This window comes from Ostrinia nubilalis, chromosome 19 (assembly GCF_963855985.1).
Source record: "Ostrinia nubilalis chromosome 19, ilOstNubi1.1, whole genome shotgun sequence".
Taxonomy (NCBI): Eukaryota; Metazoa; Arthropoda; class Insecta; order Lepidoptera; family Crambidae; genus Ostrinia; species Ostrinia nubilalis.
In genome coordinates, this window is record NC_087106.1 from 12,175,347 (window position 1) to 12,199,991 (window position 24,645).

Here is a 24,645-nt window from a genome sequence, read left to right on the forward strand (position 1 = left end):
AGACAGTGCATTTTGTAATTAACTAATATTATCATAAGTAAGCCTAAAAGAATCCATAATAATTTGTGCGTTTCGCAAAATTTTCCCACTTTAATATATCTTTTCATGGCTCTTTTTTCCGAGATATTGGGGCTATATCGTTGTTTAACGAGCTGCATTGTGACAGTAGACAGTGTTACGTTTATACGTTAACAACTGAACACATTTAACGATTATTTACTTGATATACTTTGCGAGCTTTGAGAACTGACAATACTTGTACTTGTACTTACAGATTTTAATATTGTTTTTGGATAAAAGTTACTTGATCAAATCTAATAAATTCAAAATTATTTTATACATTTAAGTACGTACCAACTTAGCACTTATCCTCGGACCGAACTCTACCACTGAACTATTCTGACCACAGATTCAGTCCCATAGATTACCCATAAAACCACATAAAATGCCCTACTTTTGAGATGCATTGTTTACAAACAGAATGGTGTCCAACACGCGTAGCGTATATGAATGCGATGAATTGTAAATCCCGCGGTCATCCGCACTGTCCCAAAATGTAGTTATACATTATAATATGCTCCGGTCACTTCCTGTCCCTATAATTATTCAGAACCATCTTCCTATGTAGTGGTTGCACAATGGACAACGGCGATAATTATTTAGTTGCCGTTCGGAGCCTTTATGCGGACCCATAAGCTGTGTCGTTTTGGAACATGGAGGGAATGGAGCTGGATGGAATTAAATATTTTATAATTGTAGTAGAAAAGAGATTTATTGCACACCATACCAAAATATAAATGTTAATTTGTAACATAATCACAGGTAGGTATTATCGCGATATGCGATCAGTAATAATAAAATATTATCTGGTTTTACAATTAATACAATTATACCTACTTACACCGCAAAAGTTAGATTTTATTTTATTAATGAAACGATTTGTGTTGAATGAAACGATTTTTTATGCTTGGTATATACGAGTAGATTATTTTAACTGCATGAACATATTAATTTTAATCCTTTTTTTTAATCTATTTTGTTTATCGTGTAGCTTTTACTAAACTTAAGCCAATGACTCTATAATATCTACTCGTATTTTCGTACCACTCGAGTTATTAATAATAATTGATAGAGTTTCTTTGTCGCTAACACAACAGTTTTCAATTGTCAAAATCGCGTGGAAATCACGACTGCCTATTCGTAAAGCAATTTGCGTGCTACCAACAAGATTGTGTAAAGCCATTAGTAAAATTATGTAAACTACTACAATGATTAATGAAACTTTCGAGTGAGTTATACTAGACATCACGTCAGGCGTTACCTACATGTTGATTACCCTTATTCCTTTAGGGATACGAGCCTGTTTTGATTAAACTGTCGCATCTGATGATTTCGATAATATAATTTTCATAAAATGTCACTCTGTTAATCTGCATGCACACGTTTTTCATTTTTATTAATAGGTAACTGGCCCGGCGAACTTCGTACCGCCAATAAAAAGTTGCCTTAACTTATCTATCTTATAGCCTAATGTTCATCAGGGATAATGTAAGGATTCTAATAGTGTAAGAATTTTTCAAATCGTTTTTAAAAAGTTTCGGAGCCTATTCAATACAAACAATCAAATCTTTCCTCTTCTATATTATTAGTGTAGATTCACGGAATACCATCAATGAGTATTCGGAATTACGTTTAAATATGAAGGTTGGGTACCTACCTTTATGGCGTGGATGCATGAAATGTCCACTCAGCCTGAAAAACCATTGTAGCTTTAATAAAGAATTAGCGGTAACCTTGGAGAGCTTGCACGCGACTCTACGTGTGCCGTGGTGGTGGTATTCGACGCGCGGCCGTGGTGGTGGGCCGATGTGGCAGTGGTGTGCGACAATGCTCTTCTGACGGAACGAAAAAGGTTAGTTTTGTTTTTTATTTTTAATTCGGCGGTAATAAAACCTTAATGTTTTTTAATCTGAAAAAAAGTTAGTGTTACATTTATTGGTGGTACAGATTAAGGTAAGTGGCAGCTTTTGTAGATAGTTGAAGGTTTTGTACTTTTGTGTAGTTAGTTGACTGTACAAACCTTGTTGTTGTTTTAATTATTTTTGGTAATTAATTTTCAAAATGTTGCATTTTATTGGTAATCATGTAAAAAAGACAGTCAAATACAATTGTTTCACGTAAATCATGAATTAAATGAAAATGAATTGTTGCATTTTTTGATCTAAGGGATCTAAAACCTAATTCTGCTTATTTCACAATTATGAATCGTGTATCATTTTATTTCATTATGTCAGATATCGTAGAAGACATAGTTAAGAAACAGAACATTAAACTTTTTGTAGCAAAATCGCATCTATTCTGTATAAATGCCGCAGTGTTTATCTTTATGTGGATATCCATAAAATCAAAAGCACTAGATATTCAATACTCAATAATACCGCAGTACTACCAGTAGGTTAGGCACTTTACTGTTATTTCAAACTATATTTTTATCCCCTAATAGCCTAGTACTTATGCCTAATGCGGGTTACGTGCCAAGTGCGGAGTGGTATCTATTCGACTGGTGTGACGTAGGTACTGCAGGCGTTCTCGGGTTAGGTAACTAGTCTAGTGCGTCAAACCCTCAATTTGGCTGGATTTGGCAGCTGTAGAGTTTAGGAACCTAATTGACGTAATTGGGATTTTATCAGACAGTTTTTGATAAAATGCTGAAAGGTTTTTTTTTGATATTTTTAATGTCTTATGAAGTCACGGAAGCCAGGTAAAGCAACAATGTTGGCAATAGTGACTAAATTTCTTGCGCTGCTTCTTCTCGGCACTGGCCATGGCCCATTTATTGTCCCGAAGCAGTGGTAGGGTTAATACTGTAACGTGTAAAAGTGCTTTTTATAAGCCTGTTTGCAAAAATAAATGTGTTTTATGAGTTTTAAACAAAAAATGTTTGCATTTAGATTTTAAATTGAAGTTTTATTGTTATGATTTATTCTAATATTATAGGTAGGTATCGGGGTTTCAGAAGGTATTCATTCTTATTATGTACCGTGTATAAAAGCTAATCTTAAACGTAGCTCGATAGAAACAATTGAATGTTTCGTTCCTCAAAATGCTCTTTCCGTTTACCAGTTACAAAATCCTTTGAAAATAGAGAGTTAAATTCGGAGATTGGCGAAAATCCCAATGAGTCGGATTTTCGCTGCTAAATCCGCAGAGGCGGACTAACACCGTTAGTCAGCGAGGCTTGTATGCATTAGAAGGGATACGTTGCATTTAAACAATAATTCTGTAGGTAGGTAGGTATTTACTTCTTTTTAGAACGGAAAACTGTTCTATTAATCAAAACAACTGGGTACTTAGTTGCTGGGACTTTCAGTCTCAAAACTAAGTAAAGCTGTACCTAGGTAATATAATGCGATTTTAGTTTTGCACAAAGAAATATTGACATGAGAGAATTTATGCCAAAAAGTTCCCCTTTCGTACGATACCTGTGAATTTTCTTAATAAGAGTGAAGTATAGGAGAGTTCCATCTCGGATTAAAAACACGAATCGGATACTTGATAGTAATAACAATTTGGAAAATAAGAAACTGTATTGGCATTTACAGAATTTACAGTTGAAACTTTGGTGCAGCAGCTAAAAGTTAATGATGGGAGAATATTCAGTTAACATTAAGGTTATTGAGGCGTTTACTAACTGCTGTAGTTTACAAAGTTTTCGTACAGAAATGTTTACCTACGTTACTGCATTTCTAGAAACCAGCTAGAGTTTCAATTTTAACCAGCTTTAAAACTCAAAGTTGGTGGTTAAAATACTGCTGGGGACATGTTAGTGCTGTGTGTTAGTGTAATGACTGGTAGAGAATGACGTATGGCATTAAGCTCGCCTTTTTGTACAGAACATTGTTGTGTGTGCAATAAAGTCTTTAAATAAATAAATAAATAAATAATGACCATGAGCTTTTATAACCGGAGTTACTAACTTTTAACGTAAATTCATAGTATGAATCGATTGTTAAGTATGTTTAAACCCATCAGCCGTTACATAGGGTCAGGTACAAGTAGGTACGCTTTGCTTAGTTTGAGACTAGGAAATTTACATCTACGAGTATCATGTCCCACTGCTGAGCGAATATCCTGCCAACCATCCTTGTCCAAAAAGTTCGAGTGAGGATAGAAATGGTAAAAACAGTGCTAAAATAGCTGGTAGACCCCGACGTTGTAGCTTATTGCAACAGAGGCAAAGGGACTAACTCCGTTAGCCAGCAGTTTGCATACATTTGGATGGGTCGCGTCTTGAGATACGGGCACATTTCCATATGGCTTCCAGGAATGATGCGAGCTCAAAGACTTGGAGTTATGTTGTGGGTTATTTGTCCTGGTTCAGTCATAATTTAGTCGCATAGTTAGGTGTTTGCACGGTTAAGCCCCTTATCAAAGTGTGAAGCTCTTATTTCATTGACTGAAATGTCTGAAACAAGTTTTATAGTTTTAAAATGCAAGTCTAGTATTAAAATGCAAGTTTAGTACTTTCAGGTACCGCCTACTCTCATGTCTGTTTGGCTCAAATGTTTAAAATTTCATTTTATAATTTATAGCTTTCCGCCCGCGGCTTCGCCCGCGTGGAATTTTGTCTGTCACAGAAAAACTTTATCGCGCGCGTCCCTGTTTCAAAAACCGGGATAAAAACTATCCTATGTTCTTTCCCGGGACTCAAACTATCTCTATGCCAAATTTCATCAAAATCGGTTGCGAGGTTTAAGCGGGAAAGCGTAACAGACAGACAGACAGACAGAGTTACTTTCGCATTTATAATATTAGTTGGGATTTATCACATTTTTTCCGTTTGGCTCAAAGTTTACCTGTAGAGGCATTCAGTTCATCTTTTGTATTAAAATACATGAGTACTAACAAAAAGTAAAAAACCCTTTGTATCCTGAGTGCACTGGTACATTTTTGTTTAATTTAATTCATAGTAAAATTCAGAGAAACTATATTTTTGTCAAAAAGGAATAAAATATTAATCTAAACTTACATGCTTATTACTACCCCAAATGCCTTTCGCCCAGCCAAAGCTCTACTTTCAAACAAAAACTTTACTACCCCACGTTTCCACGAACCGAAACGGTTCAAGGCCGCACTATTTCCGTGGGTAAAAGACAATATTGATTTTAGTATTTTTAGCCCTGTTGCTTGTGCAGTAAATATGCAGTTATGTCCAAGTAAGGTATTAATTATTTATCTGGAACGGCGGTATCGATTCAGTGTGTCCGTGTACTTCGGTGTGGTTGAAGGTGTTTATCGTTTTATTGCGACTTTGTGTGAACTATGGTGTATTTATTGTTGTTTTTCTCTATTCATTTTGGGCCAGGTTCGTTTTTAGTTAATTTTGAATTTAGAAAAGGTTAGCTTTTTTTTAGTCGCGAGTTGTTGTCATAGACAAAACATGATTAAAAACAATCACCCTACGCAACTAGTTTTTTAAACGCTACATATTGTATGGTAGAGCATATACTCAATATTGTTAGTTTTGAAGTAGTATAATTCACTTGTGTACTGTATGTGAGTAGTTACTGCCTTGCCTGGCTTGCCTATTCGGTAGAGTTGTTTATTTTGTCCGAAAATATGATAGTACCTACATTAGAACTGTTTTTCCTATTGTTACTACAAAAAGAAAAGAGGTCAAGGCTGTATATTTATTTAGTTAGATTCAGTAACTATGTACGAGTATGAGCGCTATTTTTCGTGGCCTCTTTTATTGCGTATATGTTAATGAATTAGTGCTTTCAAAAATCAGTGCCATAATAATTTTGTTAACTTTAAAGCTCTACCAAACCAATGAAACTTTTTCAAAATTATATTGTACAGATGTTTGAAGATAAGCAATACTACATCTTATATTGTGGCAATAGGTGCTATTTTTCAACAAAAAAATATAGTCTGATGAGCTGTTTTAATATGTTCTGTTATGTCTCTTCGTGCTTAATAAAACGTCCATCTATCTTTCCAGACACAGTCATGTTGATCCTCGCAGCCTTCGTGATGCACCTGGCGCTGTCCAAAGCCGAGGATGTCTGCACCACCTGCGTCAAGGTCAACACCACCTGCTACGAGGTCATGTACCTCTTCGACCTGCAAGCCAACTTCAGAACCCATATCGTCATCAATAAGATGGAACTACTCCATTCCGAAAACATCCTCTTCTACAGCTACGAACCAGAAATAGCAGATCCTGAGTATTATAAGGTTGCCTACATTGATATTGAAGACATAGATAATAATGGAATGGTCAATGACAACTCAACGACCCACAACTTCGGTACCTTTGCTATACATCAAGAAAAGTCGCTTGTATACTTAGGTGGTCGAGACGGAATCTTCACGTATGACCTTTCTAAAAAGCTCGCCTGGTACAGTTCTTTAGGAGACGAAATCCTAACGTTATTCTTCAGCAACAACCTGTATATTGTGAAGTCGAACGACTCCAGAATCATCGTCAAAAAAGGCGACACGTTCAACAGTGTTCTAGAATACATCCCCATCAAGAATTTCGTCATAAACAAGGATAATGTAATCGTATTTCTGAGCACGTTTGGTCTATTTCTGAATAAGAGAGAGGAGACTCATTGGTTGTCCAAAAATGCTTTCTTTAGAGGGCTGACAGTGGATTTAGATGGTGTGGTTTACACTTGGTGGATTGATGGGATTTACAAAGTGGATATTATGAGAAACCTGGGCGAGTCTAAAGTGGTGAAGGTTGCCCATATGAACCACATATCGGGGATGACTTTTGACAACGAGAACAATATTCTAATTTCTTTCGGAAAAGCGCTGTACAAGATGTCGGTGACAAACGCTACGTTGTGCTAAAGGTGGATAAGGTTGTGTCGACAAAGTACCTGTGATTTGATTATTGAGTACCTATAAGATAAGGCTGTGTACACACGATACGTTATGACTTGACTCTTAATTTTTTGATGAAAAAATTTATTCATTCACAACACTCAACACTATTTTCATGTTCCGCATTACGTCAAAGTAATTGCACTTAAAAAGTGATATTTTAACAATAAATATTGCTAATTATTGTCATCATAATATTATGTACGTATAAGTAAACGTAGAGGGATTTTTTTATGATGTAAAATAGCCAGGGAATTTCCCTAGCACAGTGCGGCGAAGTGTAGCGCACCGTATCCTGTGTACACGATTATTAATTTAATTTTTATGATTGCTACTTAATTAAGATTCACCAAAGATATTTATATTTATTACAATTAGAAATAGACTAAAGAGTTTGGCTTAAAACACAGCATTTGTAAGAATGGAGTTCATTTTAAAAGTTCTTGCACAAAATAATCTTTTAGTTGCTGAAAACTTAGCCCATATTTAAAAACGACGCTCATTTCACAAGACGGGCTTTAGAATTATTATGAGATTGTTATGCATATTATAATGTACACTAGATAATACTCATACTTAAATAATTATGATATAAGAATAAAAATATTTTTATCAAGTTTTGGGTTTACATACTTAAAAATTTAATAATTACCTACTTGCCTTAGTTGCCTCCCTCTTGTCATTTTTACAAACTACGGAATTGTCTTGACTTTAAACAGTTGTCAGCACTACCTGTGAAATAAAATCCGGACCAGAGGCATAAAACTAATAAAATCTTACGTCTCATTAAACAAAATGTCATTAAAAGTATCATTAATCCTTGTTACCCTTAAATTAAGCCGGTGTCATCAGGGGAGATGGATGACGCTCATATCCGCATGCACCGTACGTCATGCGCATTCTGTCAAGTATGACGGTGACGTAATGCGGTCTTATGTCATAATCATAATGATGCTGATGCCCTGATGTACGCAATATAAGCCCACATTTTTATTATGAGTAGGCGCTCTTAATGCAATAAATTGTTTATCATCCGACAGTTTTTATAGTGCGTAATTTGAGGATATTTCTATTACGATAAAATTGATAGATAATTCGGTATTTCCTAGTGGTAGAGTACAACTAGAGACCTTTTGGGTTTATAATGGGACACCATTAGATAAAGTTTATAGAATTGAATTTTTTCGATCCGAAGTTTCAGGGTTCAATTCCTAGCTGAGTTACACATGTAAAATCACTGTTGGACCAATTTAAAAACAACTGATGCTCACTGTTTTTTGTAAGTGAAACTTCTTCTCAGCGCTTTTCAGCTTTTCACATGGGTGCAAGCCTACTTCTGTTCACGCAAGTTAATGTGCTTAAAAAAGATTGAATTGAGGAGTGACTGCCTTACAGTTAACCACTGCAATTCCTGTATAGTCAGGATCTTCATTTTTGTCTCTAGTAAAACCCAACCAGTGAAGGTTGTTCAGTCTCGAGGGATAGCTTACTGTCTTCGAACCCGTAGCGAATTTAATCAGAAGATCATGGGAAGAGTTTATAATAATAATAATAATAACTTTATTTTTGTCCAAAACACAATCGTGATGTTAAATAAGGTACATGTTAAAAATTTATGTAGTACATTGGTAGGCGAGATTGACAACTACCCTCCGCGCTAGTAATAAAACACACACACAGCACGTCGTCCATGATAGCCACATAGCACAATCAAAACAGACAGTACACATTCGCTAGGTTTACTCGAATGTGTAATATTTATAAACAAATTAGTTATTGTGATAAAATAAAATATTGTGTCAACCAAATGATGCAGTTTATGAGCAAAAGGATATAATGATAATATAATTTAGGGTCTATGTATAGTATTTTTATCTAATTAAAATATTTGTAAGACGAAATAAATGCATATTATTTATTATATTTGAGTACGCCAAAGTAAAATACTTTTTTTTTTAGTATGATATTTTAATACTTAATAATATGATAACGTAATAATATACCTACCTACAAAATCGCCATTTTATATCATAGCGTACATAGAATAATATTAATAAAGTTTTATATAATGTAGATAATATAAAATATATAGTCAGTAATATGCCTCATATTTTCAATAATTTCTCTGTAGCTTCATAATCTAGTTTTAATAGTAGGGTTGTTATAATTTTTTTGCATGTTATGTACGTTACATCCCGAATAGAAGTAAAAGCAGAATTAATTTTGTTATACAGCCAAGGGCCCAGATAGGGTAAAAAATCGCGTGCGAACAAAGTTTTGAATTCCGGTACCTTAAAAACAGGAGGCACACGTCTCCTTGATATAATTGTAGGTTGTGGTAAACGATGTTGGTGTAGGATCGCAGCCTTTATGAACAACTGCCTTACCGTAAGTACCTCGAATTCCTGATAAAGTTTAGCCGTAGGATAACGGAAAGGTTTAAAATTGTAGAACTTTAATAACGGCCCTCTGTGCACGCTCTATGTTGATGAGATTAGATTTTTTGGCTCCGCCCCATGCCACTATACCATAGGTTAACAGTGATTGGCACAATGAGTAATATACGGTTTTGATAGTGTTTGGGTCTTTTATATGTCTAATTTTTTTAAAGATACAGATTAATTTTCGAATTCTTTTCCCGAGCGTGTCAATATGGCTTTTCCAATTGAGATTACTGTCTATAGTTATGCCCAGGTATTTTATTGATGACACCGGAGAAAGTTTCCCACAGTGACATGAAGTGCGGTCGGTACAACTATGTGCAGTTATAGAGAGATTCGTTGGTTGAGTATTGGCATAGATACTAAAAGTCATATATTTTGTCTTGTCTAAATTCAAAGTTAGAATATTGTTTTCAAGCCATTTCAAGACCATCTCAAAGCCGCTCTCACTCGATTCCCTAACCTCATCCCACGTTGATCCGTGGAACAGAAGCACAGTGTCATCAGCAAAAGATACTATGTTCGAGTTTTTTAGGACTGTTTGACTAAGATCATTCAAATATATCAAAAATAGCGTAGGACCAAGTACTGAACCTTGAGGTACGCCATAGTCAACAGTCAAATTATCACTCCGCACACCATCAATGCAGACACACTGAGTCCTCTCACGAAGATACGATTGAAATAAATTAAGCGGAATCCCTCGTACGCCTATACATTCCAATTTGCGAGTCAGGATGGGAATAGAGACAGTGTCGAACGCCTTAGCTAAATCTAGGAAAATAGCTATACACTTATTTTTTGTGTCCAGTTTATTAACAATGTGTTTAATTACGTTTTCAATTGCATCTGTGGTTGACATCTTTTCTCTAAACCCGAATTGGTTTGGGGAAAGCAATTTGTTGGTTTCCAGGTAATTGACCAGTCTAGTGTTAATTGCTTTCTCCAATATTTTTGCTAGGGTTGGGAGAAGTGAAATTGGCCTATAGTTCTTGGCACTGTCTCTATCTCCGGACTTATGGACAGGTACAACATCTGATCTCTTAAGCAGTCTAGGAAAAGTCCCGGTAGAGAAGCATAAGTTACAGATGTGGCATATCGGTGTCGCTAGGTGTTCAGCTCCCATCTTGAAAAAGATCGATGATATCCCATCCCAGCCCGTCGATGCAGTAGACTTTAGAGTTCGAATGATTTTTATAATCTCATAATCATCGGTTGGAAGCAACATAAACGATTTCAGTGGGCTAGAAGTATCTGTGATCGAAGCAGCTAATTCGGTTTGACTTTTGTTCAATTTTGAGATTATTTTATCAGCAAGGGTCCTTCCAACATCTCTAAAGTATCCATTTACGTGATTAACCGAGTCTAAAGGGGTCCCCTCTATAGATAGCAATTCTTTGGGAGACTTTGTGTCACTAACAGTGTTAGAAATTTGTCGTATGACTTCCCATGTTTTTTTAGCATTATTTTTGAATTTATTTATTTGAGACCTTTCGTATTCAGTTTTTATGTTGTGTAACAGACGATTGCAAAAGTTCCTGTATCTTGTATATGTTACTTTTAAAATAAGATTGTCAGGGTCTTTATTTGCTTTAAGGTGTAGTTTGTCTCTCCATTTAATACATCTGAGCAAGCCAGGTGTAATCCAAGGCCTGATAATAGTCTTCCTATTTCTTATTACACATTTTGTCGTGCAACGGGCTAAGACAGTTGACAAAATCTTTAGAAATTTACAAGTGGCCTCCTCAGGATCCGACTCCCGCATAACCTCCCCCCAGTCACATCCAGACAGCAGAATTGGTACCTTACCATAATCAGTTTTGATTATTGTTTTGCACCTATCATTTGCTTTTATTTTGCACTTTAGTGAAACTATTACAGGAGAGTGGTCAGTTATGGTGGGTTCACATACAAGTGTTACAGCTTCGTTACCAACAGATAGAAAGAAATGATCAAGACAGTTCAATCCACGTGTTGGCAGTGTATGACCCGGTAAAAGACCATGTATAGACATCTCAGTGAGGAAATTAGAAGATCTTGGATCATCACTTCCATCTTTTATGTCCACATTAAGATCGCCGGTCACAGCCAGCGTTTTGATATTTTTAAGTTCATATAGTGTCTCATGTAATGACTGTACAAAATTATCAACATTATGTACAGATGGGGATCTGTAAATAGCTACCAATGCGCAAATGTCACCAATCCTCACAACAAGTCCATCGGCATCAGCAAATTTAGGTTCATATACAGACGCCTGTATAGTTTCGCTTATATATATTACAACTCCACTATTTTGGTTTATGTATTTAGATGATGCAAAACGAGTATAGTGCGGAAGACTAGGCAAGTTAGGCGCATGAGGTAGCCAGCACTCCGTCAGAACGATAATATCGAATTTTATATTAAGTCTTGTTATATAAGTTATGAAGCCATCAAAATTACATGCTATGCTACGAATATTTTGAACCACTACGTTAAGCGCTCCAGAGTTCGGGTCTAGCAGGTTTCTACACATATCAGGATTGTCGACAGGAATCGCTCGACCAACACCGACATTGGTATCAATGTCAGTGCTGATAAAATTTATATCATTTGCCATTGTTCCTGCGAGATACTAAATAAACGGTAACTTTGTGTGGTATGCGTAAAGCGACCCGGTCTGACAATCCATGATAATATGACATTAATAAATGAGCACATAAGAAACCAAAACCACTGATTAAGCAAAAGAGGCAATAGTTATCAGCACTAAGATTTCGAGGTTCATAAGAGGCAATATACAGAGATAAATTAAATAGCAAATAATAATATGATATATAATATGAATGATAAAATAGGATAAATATTATATTATTGATAATACTTACTGCACATGCATTTACAGCACTAGTTGACACAATTTTCAGCGTAGCAAAACTTAACGATACATAAAAACCAGATAACAAAACACAATAATTAAGTAGAATAAGTCCTTCACTTGCCACCGGGCATAGTCAGTCCTGTTTGCCTTTGCCTGCAGCTTGCAGCTTGGCTTCTTCCAGGTCTTCCTGTCTAGTTACCACAATTGCAGGTTCACCTTCTGATTTTCTTAAGAGCACAACCCCTTTAGAGATCCAGCAGAACTTGAACAAACCATCCTTGACGAGTTTCTTAGCCGAGCTTAGTAGAATTTTTGTTCTTGGTGTTAGCATTTCAGAGACATAGATTGGCACTCTCAATGTGCTGAGACCCAGGTGGTTGGTATTCAGTTTATTATCTTTATTTTTATTATTAAATGTCTTAACAGCTTTCAATATCTTTATTTTTTGCTCAAATTCCGCTAGTTCCACGGTAATCGGCGCATTGTCGCTGCCTCTGCGATATACTTCCTTAACAGTGTCGTTATTGCTGCTGATATCGAGTGTCTTCATCATGTTTGTTACAATCTCGTGAAGATCTTCATTTTCCAATTTGGGGACATTCCTTATTTCGGTCGCTTTCTTGATTTGATTCCTTTGCATATCATTCAGTTGGTCTTCTAGTACGGTAATCCTGTTGCGGGCATTAGCGCAATCTGACTCAAGTGTTTTCACCCTATCTGATAGTTTTGCTTGCTGCACCTTATTTTCCTGCAGCATTTCGATACCTCTGGGCTCAAAGGTCGTAAAGGACAAAATACCGAAAATGAGTTATTTATACAGTTTTACTCAGAATTTAATTCTCTATCGATCTGTATATTTAGTTTGTCGAAATTCTCAAAAAAAGTGCCTTTACGACCCATCATTTTTGATAAGCTAAACAGAAATCATCGTGAAAATTGGGATGTAAATACCATTTGATTTTTTAGTACAGTTACCATGGTAGTAAAGAACAAGTAAACACAATTTTTTGGGCGTATAATGTACATGAAATATATCTATTGTCCTATACAACCTAAAATTTTCATACCAAAGTCTAAATAATTTGTCCTTTACGCCCTTAGATTATTAAACAAATATTTTAAAAATCTACAAAGAGAGGATATTAAAACAACTGAGTAGGTAAATTTTATAGACGTTTCTTATTGTATTTAAGTATGTGACTTAAGAACAAACGAAAGAACTGAAAAATCATCAAAAATATGTAATAAAACTATTTTAGAGTGTAACGTTTATGTGATTTGTACTTATAAAATGATTACATCTATCCACATCGGGTAAAGTAATGATGCTTTTTATTATTTCTCATATTTGAAGAAACTAGGTATTTGTCAGGTAAAAGATAATTAAAAGATGATTTAAGAAAATGAAAACATACTATAAAATAACGTATTACCTAATTAAGTTAGGATTGTCATCATACAAATTTAAACAATGAAAAAGCTAGATAAGAAAAAGAAGTCACCTTACTGTAGTACCACAAGGTGTCATTATTACCTGACTGCGCCAGAAGGAGGGTTATATTTTTTCGAGTGTATATATGTTTTGCATAAATCACACAAATGCTACGCTTCACAATTGTTTTTAATGATTTCCTAGTTATTTTGACTAACGCCCTTGGTCAAAACCACTTTTGAGTTTTGACTGTAACAATTATAATAAATAAGTATAGTTTCTAAAGTTATTTGGATCAGCTAATAAAGTATAACTACTAACTAGTAGGAAAAATATTTACGCTTAACATGGGAAAATATAGTGGCAATTGAGACTTAATGTACTAAAAAGCGTGAATGCACTTTTTTTCGAAGTTATATTTTATATTAAAAATAATTGGCTTTTATAAACGGTATTATGTAGTAGTAAAGTAAGTGGATGTACTTTACTGGAATGAAAAACTTCCTACTTGTAACATAATTTCAAGCTATTATGAATAACAATGTTTAATCTATTTAGAATTTAGAATAATTATAGTTTGGTTTTCGTTTGTCCTTAATAATTCTATCCTATCTGCATTGTCATAATACATACATAAGGTCAACTGGTTGACAGACTGCCCTATGGAATTAAGTCCGCCATTTGTAGTTTTTTGAAACAATAATAATGATTAAATAAATAAATTAAATTGGTTTCGGCTTTTCGTATAAAGTAGACATTATTATGAAGTTTTATTTAAAAACGTCATAATATATATTTTCTAAATTCGCTCTTATATCGGAAATGGTATATTCTAGTCCGAAGATATCAAAACATCTGCTTGCTTAAATAATAGTTTCATAAATTGTGTGCATTAAATTATGAAATTACGAAAAATCCTTTTATTTCATTTAAAATATTATAAATCATTAAAAATATGTGAAGAAATGGTATATTTCATATCAAACACCATAAAACATTAAATATTTAAGCTAAATTATCAATTTACCCTTGCATAATACCTTACCTGGATGTTCCGTTACGACCTAAGAATACCTATAAATCTCTGTAAATTGTCATTTATTACCTTGGTTTTGGAGTTTTGTAAAATAAAAATAGACTTACGTCCTGAGTAACTTGCCTAGGACGAATATTTGAGGGGCGTAAAGGTCTTTTTGTTGTAATTTTGAGGGCGTAAAGGAAATCTATCTCAGTAAATACAGCCATAGTCCAGTTTTTCAATACCTCTTCGGAAAATGCTGTGAATTCTAAGCACTTTCTTCCTAGGTCATATTTTAAAAGCTTAAAAAACAAAAAAGTTACTGTCGAATAAAAAAATAAAAAAACGTTTTTTGCTTCTCCTGAAAAGTCGTACTTTGTCCTTTACGACCTTTGAGCCCAGAGGTATCGATTTGTTCTATATCATTGTTACTTTGTATCAATTTAGCGTTCTGCTCAATCAAAGCTTCCATCGCCTTAGTTACGCTATCGAGTTTCCCTTCTTGACGTTTTTGGAATTCTTCAAACATTCCTTTAATCTCCATTCTGAAATCGTTAAGCTGTTCACCTTCCGGATGTTTTCTTTTTCTGGTATTTATTCTCGTCTCATCGTCTATGTCTTCGCTTGTGTCCAGGTTTGGTTGAGATGAAAATAGTCTGTTCGGGGGCGACCGTATTAGTGACATGGCTTATCTTCTTTATACTATGTCGTTACCAAACCAGTGAGTGAGTAGCGGTTACTGTCGACAGCGCCGAGTTGAACCGAGGATAACCGATGCGCAAACGCAGCGAGCACCGAGAATGTCGTAACGCGACTATTTTTCTTGGGGTAATTTGAACTTAATGCGTTGTCGGTGACGGTTTAAAATTGCTTGAGGCGACGCCGCAGAACTTGACACACGTCTGTCTTTTACGATGTCTGACGACGACTGAGTTTCAAATATAATATCAAAGTTACAGTAATATAAATGTTTACCTTTATGGTGTTTTCCCAGAGCTCTTACCTACGTCATGTCCGTGAACTGACTTAGGGGCCGTCCATAAATTACGTCATCGATTTTTTCAGATTTTAGACCCCCCCCCCCTACAATCATCCTAGCGTCATTTTTTAATGACCCCCCCCCCCCCTTCTCCCAAAATTGACGTCATTACCAGTTTGACAAAATTAAAACACTTGTAGAATCACCTTTTTTTTTTTTAATAGATAGAGTGATTCTTAAGGAAGGTTTATATGTATAATACACGTAAGTACCACGGGCGAAGTCGGGGCGGGCAGCTAGTATTATATGTAATCAGTAGCGTCGGAAGGGGGGGCGGGGGGGCGGTGGGGGCGGTCCGCCCCGGGTGCCAAGCATCAGGGGGTGACACAAGTCGCGCAGATTAGAAACCCCAAAAATCCTGGGGGGGTACCAGGGGGTGCCATAGGACTTGTGACGGGGGGGGGGGGGGGGGGGGGTGATCGCCCCTGGTGCCAACCTAGGTGTGCTGGAAAAAAATTCTTTTTAGAAATAATCTTTTTGTAGGTGAACAATAAACTATAAATAAATAAATAAGAATGACGTCAATTTCGAAACACCCCCCCCCCCCTATCTATCATTTACCGTCATCCGCAGACCAACCCCCCCCCCCCTAATTTAGAATGACGTAATATATGGACGGCCCCTTAGTCCAATTTATCCTCGGGTCCGATTACCGCAAATAGACTGTTATTATAACGCACTGAAATAGACTGGTCATATCAATTAAGGAACACAACCAATCAATTCCACAATTAACATTGAGCAAGGACAAGGTTGCCATAAACAGAACGAATTGTGTAAACAGAAATAGGTGGCTATATTTAGAAAAAAGAGACGACCGGGGATTTTCTTTTGATTTTATTAAAAGAGCGTGGGTCTCTGACAGAGCCGTATTTATTTTTGAGTAAATAATTGAAACAATTTTATTTTTGTATTTATGTTCATAAGACAAATATTTTTATCTAAGAAACAAATTCAACTCTGTTTCTTTTTGTTGAACACGACTCCGACTTAGTAGACTTAATAAGAATTTCCCAAGACTTATATTGTGACTAAAATAGCATTTATTACGATAAATACTGAAATAGTCTTGGTGATAATAACTTACGAGTATTTTGACGAAATTCTTTTAGTAAAATTCTCGGAAAAAGTACGATTGAATGTTGTCTCCGAGGTATAAGGTATAAGCTAAATAATAATTCATTCAGTGAAAAATCGCGTCTATATTTAGAAAATCTTCAACGTGTATTTTGGTCATTCATAAAATGATGAAAGTGATACAATTTATGGCTACTCCTTTAATGTTAATCAAAATTTTAAGACAGTCATTTATTTTAAGGTTCATTAGTTAACTAAGGATCAATAGAAAGTAGAGTTACCTAAAGCTCTTAAGAAGTCTATCGAAGACTATCCAGAAGCTGGTCAGCTCATTATAGTTCATAAGATTTGTTAGTCGATAAAACAGAGTTGAAAAAAAAAAGAATATAATGTAGTTGCAGTCTTCTTCAATTCGATCCCATAAGGAATAAAATTGACGTATTACTATTAAGTCTTGCGCTGCCCATATCCAGGTACTTCCTGCGATCTTCATCAGATTGTCGGTCCACCTAGTAGGGGGCCTGCCCACCCTGCGTCTTCCGGCCCGTGGTCGCTACTCGAGAATTTTTCCGTTCCAGCGGCCATCTAACGAACTATAGAAACCATTGGGGCAGGCCTTTGCCCAGCTGTGGAGGTCATTTGACTGAAACGACAATTCCTATAAGGGCACGTGTCTGAATGGCATCTGGTAATAATAATAAACACGTGCCCTACAACATACACCATAAAACGAGGCTCTGTAACCGTTAAAAAATTTCCGGTTATTTCATAATACGTCGTGATTGGCAGTCCTATTATTTCTCTTGCGGAGTATCCATCAATTTGATTATTTGGGACGCGGGGAAGAATATTAAAATGGCCCCGCATCGTTCTTCCCCTAATAAGGGGCGTGACGGTTCTTTTCATTTTCATGATAAAATATTCATGACTGCACATCGCGGTTTTTGATCCAAGTCCTTATTCATAAGACAAACAGAGGAGTAAGGGCGCGTGTTGACGAGCTGGTTTCTAAACTGGTGTTTCCGGTGTTTCTGGTTTTCTGGACCGATACGACCTGCAAGCTTTCAAGAAGAGAGCGTATCTTCACCTTAAAGGCCGGCAACGCACCTGTAACGCCCCTGAGACTGCGGGCTGCGGGTGTCTATGGGCGACGGTAATCACTTAAAATCAGGTGATCCGTCTGCTCGTTTGCCTCCTGTCACATAAAAAAAAAATACACGGTCCGTCGACAAAGCACGATCCATAACTCGAAAATAAGTATGGCGTACAAAAGTTTACCTTTATTTTACCTTTACCTTTACTTTAGACGCGATACACACAAAAGCCGGACGGAAAAACGCGTCGTCGGCGCATTTAAAAAACGCCGTGTAGCTACTTAGGGCCTAAGTATTTAAAAACTCTACTATTTCCCTTCAGTTTCCAGCTCAGTAATTGCAACTTCAAGCTAATCAGGAAGAATCAAAGGTTGGAGAAACATTCGAAAGTCGCTGATATTAACATTTTAAACCTGTGCGTAAAATTAAGTGCTTAATGTAATGAATAAACCAATTAAATAAGGACAGTTCGGAATTTCAATTCGGCCGAGAGCTCTTCATTCCTTCCATATCGCATTATCATAAGTAATAAAAGTTTCGGACTGGTATTAAGTATAGTAAACGAGACTTTGTTAATCGCAATGAAAATTAAATAACTAAATCACTGTTAAAAGTTATCGTGTCGGAAAATTATATACGTTTCTTTAACCTTGGCACTTGCATGCTGGCACAGACTCCGAAAAAATCAACAGAAATTATTTGTCTACTTTTTGGTGCACATTTAATATTATATTTTTTTTTTGTGAATTTTTATTTTTGTAATTTGTCATAAAATGAGGAGAGGATTCACTATACGATAGTGCAGGAGTCGTAGATGGGGATCGAACTAGCGTTTTTCGAGTCTCGAATCGGCAGGCTGATGCCGACACCAATGGGCTTTTTTCGCCTAATTGCCATCGCTTTACCTAATACTCCTGCCCGTGTAAAATAACGACCGAAACTGCCCAAGCGTCATTCCGCTCCGCTGTGAAACGTCATAATCAGCGGGCGCCATCACCATTCCTCCAGAATTGCCAGTTGACATCGAAAATGCGATTCTATAGACATCCGATCGGTTCGGAATCGCGATTCTGATGGCACTCGATTGGAGTTTTAACGACGTGCTATATTTCGGCTTGGTTTCAGGAATTTTGTTTTTAAACACAGGGCACTTTTTACAATAAGTTATATTATTGGGAAAACATTGTTACACGCAAGAATAACCAAGCTTCAAGTAGGCACCTACCTATCATATTAAAGAAAATAATACGTAGAATGTGTTTGATGACCTTATTGCGGCCATTCTCAGATGAGCTAGTTTTTGCGTGTCCGGGCTGTTAAATCGTTAAAAATGACAAATTAGAGATATGCAAGTATTTTTATATGTTACTTAACAACCCTATCCAGTTGTGCATTAAATCATAGGCCTCTATTTTAAGTATTTGTGTCTAAATTAATTTCATGAAACCCTGTTCTCTAATTACCGTTACGCGTCCGCACACCGACTTAATGTTAAAAGTTGGCTGTAATTTTTATGTCGTAAAGATTTGGTTTACTCCATTCAACATTTTAAAGAGTATAAAAGATTGTCTTATGCATGGCAAAATATCTATTCAATAGAACCATTCTGTAAATAATTAGAATTAAAAAACTGCTTGTCCGAGCGAAAATTCTAATTCCCGTGACGTTTTTTGTTTTTGGGCACACAAGCCTAAATAATAATATTTGACACATCATTTACGCGCGCAGCGCGAGCCCTTAGTTAGTTCTATGACCTGTAAGCAAGTAGACGTCTATTGCGTTGGCGTACCGTCGATGAATTGCGTAAGAGTATAATTACCATATCTTTGGTTTTAAATTTTTCTATTTATCATGTCCTTATTTTTAAACTAGATTTTTGAAGGTGGATCCACGTTGTTGATTTAAATAGAATCAGTATTTTGGCCTCCATACGTTATAGTAAGACGGTATTTGCATACCCTGCAGATTTTGGAAATTTTGAAGAAAAACTATCGTTTTCTAATTTCCATGTACTAATTACCATATATTTATAATCACCGTTGTATGAAGTTATTACCTACAAATTGCACTCACGATTGAATAAGTATGATTATAAAATACCTAGACTTTCGCATAACAACTTTACGGACTTTTCTTCCAATCTGACATCAAACATTTTTATAACAAAGTCCCTGATAAATATAAAGAGCTACCGTACAATAAATTTAAAGGTATAGTTAAAGATCACATGCTTAAAAAAGCCTATTATACAACTCGAGATTTTCTTAATGATAAGTCATCCTGGGAGTAGGATTATGGTCCTCTCATGCTCGCACTAAAAAGAATTAAAATCGTGCTATGAAAAGTAATGTATAAACTAATCTAATTTTCTAAAATGTTATAGTGTCATGCTTCTCAATCTGGACTGTTACTTAGCTTTATTATTGTTTTTTTTTTCTCTAAGAGATAACTTGGTATTGTCATTCTCACTAAAATGTCTCTGGGGTGGTGGCGTAGTGAGGCGGGTCGTTACATTCCCTCTAATATGGTCGAGTGAAGCAATGGCTGGTTCACTCGTCATGTCTGTGAACAGGCGCTGCTTTCGGGGACTGGTCAATCCAAGTTATTCCAACTTATGTATGCGAGTCATTTCTACTAGTATTTGAGTATGTAATCTGTAAGTCTAGATATTAGCACGTCACTACCTTGTTTAATATGCCACGCAATTTTGTATACCCATTCTTATAAGATACACTATACAAGAATGTATGGTAAATTCAGTGAACTGCTCCTGAATCGAATGTACCTACTACTGCTATTTCTATTTATTTATATTAACCGGCAGACAGTGGTGACTGAGTTTGTTGCGGCGCTTCTTCTCAGCACTTGCCAAATGAGACATGTAGAGGCTCCTTAAGAGCAAAATGACGATTTGTAAGAACTATTTATTAGTCTAAACAAATAAAGAAATTTTGACTTTGACTTTGACAAAATTTTGAAAAGCTTTCGTTATAGTTACCTCGAAATAGATTCGATTTCATGACGAATGTTCAGCTTCAGTTGCTGCATGGTAGTTGGATTTTAGAGTATATTTTAACCCCTAAGGTAACCCCACAAAAAAAAGTTAGCTGGAGTGAAATCGGGGCTTCCTGATGGCCAGGAGATGTCCCCTGCGTGAAACATGTCTCGTACCAGATATTTATTTTTACTATTAATATAATTGATATTAACATGTTAAATCATTAATAATTCTAATATAATACCATTAAAATCTATCCATGTTAACTTTGCCCTAAGAATATGAGATTGTCCAACAGTTACACTTACCTAGCGTGATCACATTAAGAACAAAAGGGAACAAATGAACAGACAATGGGCCTTTTCAAGACGAGAGTGTTTAGGCACTTTGTACCATCCTAGACTGCATCCTACCTGCTTTGTTATGCATGCATAGAAAAAAAACTTCGTGATATGCAATGGATACTGGGCAGAAGAAGCTTGGAGAACAAACTAAATACAAATGCATCCTAAGACCCTTGTAGGCATCATGGCATCGACCGGTTTACAAAGTCCACTGAAGTGATACCAAACGTCAAAGAGGGTGTAGAAAATTCCTGTAAAGCTTACAAGGACTAGACCGTCATGATATCTATTTGCTGCATCCCTTCTAAATTCTGAGAATTCTGCATTCAGGCTCAGGAGAAAGCGAATAGCATCAATCTGAAAAATTATTGTAAAAGAATCGAGGTGACAAATCATGGGATATGCAGAGCTGGAACTGTCATTATTACAAATTCAATTTAATCTGATAATGGGTGATGGCTGATCACAGATAGATTAAAAAGAGGAAAAAACACTAATATCATTAATACATTTTTCGATATATGCATATCCAAAAAGTCAAATTTCCTGATCCATTATCTGTATCCATCGTTTGTACCACATTTAAAGCAAATTGCAAAATTCAGATTCTGATTCAGCTAAATGCTCTCATTTTAAATGTGACACATAGCCCCTTCTTGCTGAAACTAAGTGTTCCTGTTATAGCCTCGATTCTTGCAGTATACTGAAAATATAATGATACAATAAATAATAGAAATTAGTGTTCTTCTTTTTGCAAAGGGCTATTAAGAGTACCTACAGCTTTTTATATGACGCTATTATTTGTGTACAAATTTATCAATGCATGATGTTGTTTTTTTTGCTATTTTACATATATTTTCTAATTACCGTTAGATTAAGTATTAGCCTTATCTAATTACCGTGACCATAAAATTTTTGGATCTCATTTACGCGAAAACCGCTTTGAATAATTTGACACCTTTACGATTGTTAAATTCGTACTTTTCATGTGTTTTATATTTAAATGCGTTTAAGTCAATTAAGCCAAATTTCAAAAATAATATGGTAATTAGGCTGAGAACGCCTAATCGTGAGAATGACCGATTGATGTGATCGTAGGATAAAGCTAAAGTACTTAATTCTTCTTTTATGACTTGATCGGGAATCGAAGCGAATCTCTATAATGCGAGTCGACACGACGCACGACGTGATGTTCTTGGCACGAAAAGGAGAACTTCTCCTTTACTTCTCCTGGAGAAGTAATATGAAACAAGAAGATGTAACCAGTTCCACAACCAAATCTTAGATAGTAGTCAGTGTCAGGATTTTCAATGGTCATATTGTCTCTGATCACTTTTACAGTTGTAAATGAGAGGTCCTGTCGTGATGGAGACCTCTAGTCACAAACATGGCTGCCACGGGCACGTACATTCAAAGAGGGTGCTTCGGAGTGAATGGGGTATTAGGCCCAGAATGGCAGCCGGCAAGTAATTGAAAAGAAAAATCGCGCGGTGCGTTACATAAATGACATGGGTACAGTTGGTACAGTCATAATAATAGAGAAGAAATTATTTTATCGTTGGGGGAGGCCTATGTTCAGTAGTGGACGTCCTGTGGCTGAAATGATGATGATGATGAAATAATAGCCATTCAAGTGCCAGCAAATCGAGACACAATAGAAATCAATTGTTACCGCGGTCTCAAGCGACCACTTAGGGTTCCACGAGACTGAATTGAGACCATAATTAAATATGTTTAAAACCAGTTTCATTTAAGTATATATTGGTAGTTATTTGAAACCTTGGAAGAGGCCTTTGTCCTGCAGTGGACGTCATTTGGCTGAAACGAACAAACGATTTAGAAACCTGTCTCTTACACCCTGCAATAAAATATAAACCTTTTATTAAATACCAATTATCTAGCTGAAACTAAGCAAACAATTTAAATAAATATTTACGACTGGGGTTTCATAATGTCTGTGCTTGTGCTAATCACTAAAAAATGTGAGTTCGGTGCACTCTAGAAGACTTTGCAGTCGCAGTTAGAGACAAGGAGAATAAAGGAGATAATTAAACTTCCATTATTTGGTGGCTTTAACAGTACAAAGTGCCTTTACCAAACTATCGTCTGCATCTGTTACTAACGATTAACTACGTTTACAAAACCTATTCGAAGCTATCTTAACAAAACACAAGCCTGTTGTTTACTCGTTAAAAGTACATTTTTGTTGCTTAGCATTATTGCAAAACTTCATCAGGACCTGGGCCATTAAAACAAGGCTCTAAACTCGATTCAATCTCAGTCATAAATTCAACCAATAAAAAGCCTCAATGTATGCTATGATCAGCAGGTGGACGTCCTATGGCTGAAATGCTGATGATTCTTGAAATTCGACTTCAGAGTTTCGTGTCATAGGTACGCATAGGTCATGGCGAGCCTACCACCAGTACCTTGACTAGAATCACTGCATCTCAGATCACAATACCCAGTTATAGGGCAGCACACATTAGGACTTACAAAAGCGCGTTACAAAATGTGTAGTTTTATTTTGTCATAGGTATGCTAGTTTAGCAGTCGTGACTCTACCACCAGTACCTTGCTTAGAATCACTGCATCTCAGATCACAATACCCAGTTAGGGCAGCACACATTAGGACTCACAAAAGCGCGTTACAAAATGTGTAGTTTTATTTTGTCATATGCTCCTTTAGCAGTCGTGAGTCTACCACCAGTAACTTGCTTGGAATCACTGCATCTCAGATCACAATACCCAGTTAGGGCAGCACACATTGAGGCGCACAAAGGCGGGTTTGCCCGATGCCGGTCACGCGCGCAGAGAAAGGAATTCATTTGTAGCGAAAAGTTGGCCGATTGTGTCGCGGCGTGCGGCGCAAGAAAATTATAGAGCACCCCCAACTATTTATTTTCTTACGATTTGCGACGTTCATGGAGTATTATGAGGTGATGATCTATGGAGCGTGAAGTAGAGTTTGAAAATTTATTTAAAGTGTTTTTTTTCTACAGTTTTTGCAACTCACGAAGGCAAGTGAGCTTTACTTGTGTGTATACGTGTACATAACGCTAGTGTGATATCTACAAAACATTTGAAAAACGAACAGTAGCGAGCCACCACACATGTAAAGCTCACTCGCCTTCGTGAATTGCAACAACTATTATGTATAGTCCACCTACAGTAAAATTACCTACATATTATGTCAGATACAGAAGCTCAAAGTTGCACAGCGTGCTATGGAGAGGACTATGCTCGGTGTTTCTTTACGAGATCGAATCCGAAATGAGGAGATCCGTAAACGAACTAAAGTCGCTGACATAGTCCGACAGATTAGCAAGCTGAAGTGGCAGTGGGCAGGGCACATAGTACGCAGAACTGAAGGCCGATGGGGCAGCAAGGTTCTGGAATGGAGGCCGCGTACTGGAAAACGCGGCGTGGGACGTCCACCCAC

At 36.3% G+C, this 24,645-nt stretch overlaps 2 protein-coding genes across 3 annotated transcripts in view; one reads left to right on the top strand and one right to left on the bottom strand.

Moving 5' to 3' along the window:
- Positions 1-1,826: 1,826 nt before the first annotated feature.
- Positions 1,827-7,513, top strand: LOC135081208 (ommochrome-binding protein-like). 2 transcript variants are annotated; one of them, XM_063975956.1, is made up of 2 exons: positions 1,827-1,912; positions 6,005-7,513. In XM_063975956.1, exon 2 carries the CDS (start codon positions 6,013-6,015, stop codon positions 6,862-6,864), a length of 852 nt encoding a protein of 283 aa, XP_063832026.1. In that variant the 5' UTR covers positions 1,827-1,912; positions 6,005-6,012; the 3' UTR covers positions 6,865-7,513. The 2 variants fall into 2 exon arrangements, with proteins under 2 accessions (XP_063832026.1, XP_063832025.1); XM_063975955.1 differs by lacking the exon at positions 1,827-1,912 and adding an exon at positions 5,273-5,365.
- A 4,821-nt stretch (positions 7,514-12,334) lies between these two features.
- Positions 12,335-24,645, bottom strand: part of LOC135080975 (lipase 1-like) — a 30,201-nt gene continuing 17,890 nt past the window's right edge. Inside the window, exon 2 of the mRNA XM_063975698.1 lies at positions 12,335-12,968. Coding sequence (XP_063831768.1) covers positions 12,335-12,968 — 634 coding nt within the window. The remainder of the gene's footprint in view (positions 12,969-24,645) is intronic.

What these genes read in the sequence shown, in the direction of transcription:
- LOC135081208 (XM_063975955.1), top strand. Translation starts at nt 5,323, where the DNA reads ATGGTGTATTTATTGTTGTTTTTCTCTATTCATTTTGGGCCAG. An exon ending in CTCTATTCATTTTGGGCCAG is followed by an intron (nt 5,366 to 6,004) that starts GTTCGTTTTTAG and finishes CTATCTTTCCAG; the next exon opens with ACACAGTCATGTTGATCCTC.